The sequence below is a fragment of the Ipomoea triloba genome, chromosome 16 (assembly GCF_003576645.1).
Source record: "Ipomoea triloba cultivar NCNSP0323 chromosome 16, ASM357664v1".
Taxonomy (NCBI): domain Eukaryota; kingdom Viridiplantae; phylum Streptophyta; class Magnoliopsida; order Solanales; family Convolvulaceae; genus Ipomoea; species Ipomoea triloba.
In genome coordinates, this window is record NC_044931.1 from 3,312,514 (window position 1) to 3,313,956 (window position 1,443).

Consider the following 1,443-nt stretch of genomic DNA (forward strand, 5'->3'; position numbering starts at 1 on the left):
ATGGTTTTCAACTCACCTGAACAGGAATGTTGTGTTTGGCAGCTATTTCCCTGAAAATGAACGAAGTCACAGCATTGGTTGCATATCGTTGATTTGCATTGTGTTTAATCACAAGCCCGCCATGAATTTTTGGCTGATGGTTATCTTCATGCTTATCCTAAAAAACAAAATCAATTTAAAATGCAATAAAAAAGACAAGTATGTAACTAACGTAAATGCAATTAAAACATTAATTTACCATATAATTGGGATGTAAGGCATGTGCCATGTCAGCAGAGACTAGCAAACTCTTTTGGATTGCTTTTGTGACCAACTGGAATGTAATAACAGCAAAGTAAGATATAAGCTTGACAAAATGAGCTCTAAAATCTATTCTGCTACAAGGCAGCAATAACAGGAAAATATTACACATGTAACAAATACTTCATAAGTTTTTTTTTTCCATTACACCCTAGAATCAGATTTTTCTTAGGCTTGTTCATTCCAATATTGGCTTATGAAGTCGGTGAAGTAATCAGGAATTTTCTTCATTCATTTTTCTGGAAAGGCAGAAGGCCAAATTTTAAAAATTATATGAAAATTAGCAAATAAAGAAGCATTGGATTGACTTTCAAATTACTACAATGACTGGCAAAACAAAATAGAGTATGCTTTTTTGTAAACATGAAAGGGTTATTATCTGCCAATGTGAGAATATATGAGGGCATGGGTTTGTGTTTAGAAATTAGAACAGAAGCAAACAATGAGAATATATTTGATCTAGACTCTAGAGCACTTTTTACCTTCGAGTCAGAGTCAAAGGAACTTGTAATTCGAGAGAGAGCATCTAGCATGACAGGGGATCCAGCTCCTTGGGCTGAATTGGACCCAACCTCCTCATGATCAAACAAAGCCACCATTCTTACACCAGTTTCATCCTGTAGACTGTTCTCAGAAGAGGTTGAATCTACCAATGCCTGAAAAGACCAACAAGGTACAAATTCCATTAAGGAAAAAATATAGAACAAGTACAAATACCTTGAAATTAACAAGAAAACCAATGATGTATGCTCTAAATGAGTTATTCCCCCTATCTGTATTTTCATGTGCGAGTGCACTTTCATGCAGATGCTAGTGATAATTGCAAGACAGCATTGGCCCGGTCTGGTAACCAAAAGTTTGATGTATTGATTTTGCCAGACTGAGTACAGAAACCAAGTTCAGTTAGTTCAATTTAGTGTGGGAATTCAGTTTTCAAAATTCAAGCTTAAGCAGCTGCGACCATTTATGCAAGAGAGCGAAAGCATAAAGAGTAATACTTAAGACATCAGCATCAGAGCCTTTGATAAGTTATTACAAGTAATATTCAAGTAAAAACTGAAGATTTTCTTTGCATATTGCTCCAACACTCAGATAAAGAAGTTGCAGCCCTGTGCATTATTATATACTCCATACCAATCAATA

The 1,443-nt window shown here is 35.3% G+C and overlaps 1 protein-coding gene across 1 annotated transcript; it reads right to left on the reverse strand.

Annotated features, from left to right (window-relative positions):
- Positions 1 to 7: 7 nt before the first annotated feature.
- Positions 8 to 1,001, reverse strand: LOC116007918 (probable aspartyl aminopeptidase). Its single transcript, XM_031248576.1, has 3 exons — positions 783 to 1,001; positions 239 to 313; positions 8 to 157 (listed from the first exon to the last, which is right to left on the reverse strand). The coding sequence occupies exons 1-3, from the start codon at positions 984 to 986 to the stop codon at positions 8 to 10; spliced, it is 429 nt and encodes a 142-aa protein (XP_031104436.1). The 5' UTR covers positions 987 to 1,001.
- Between the last annotated feature and the right edge of the window lie 442 nt (positions 1,002 to 1,443).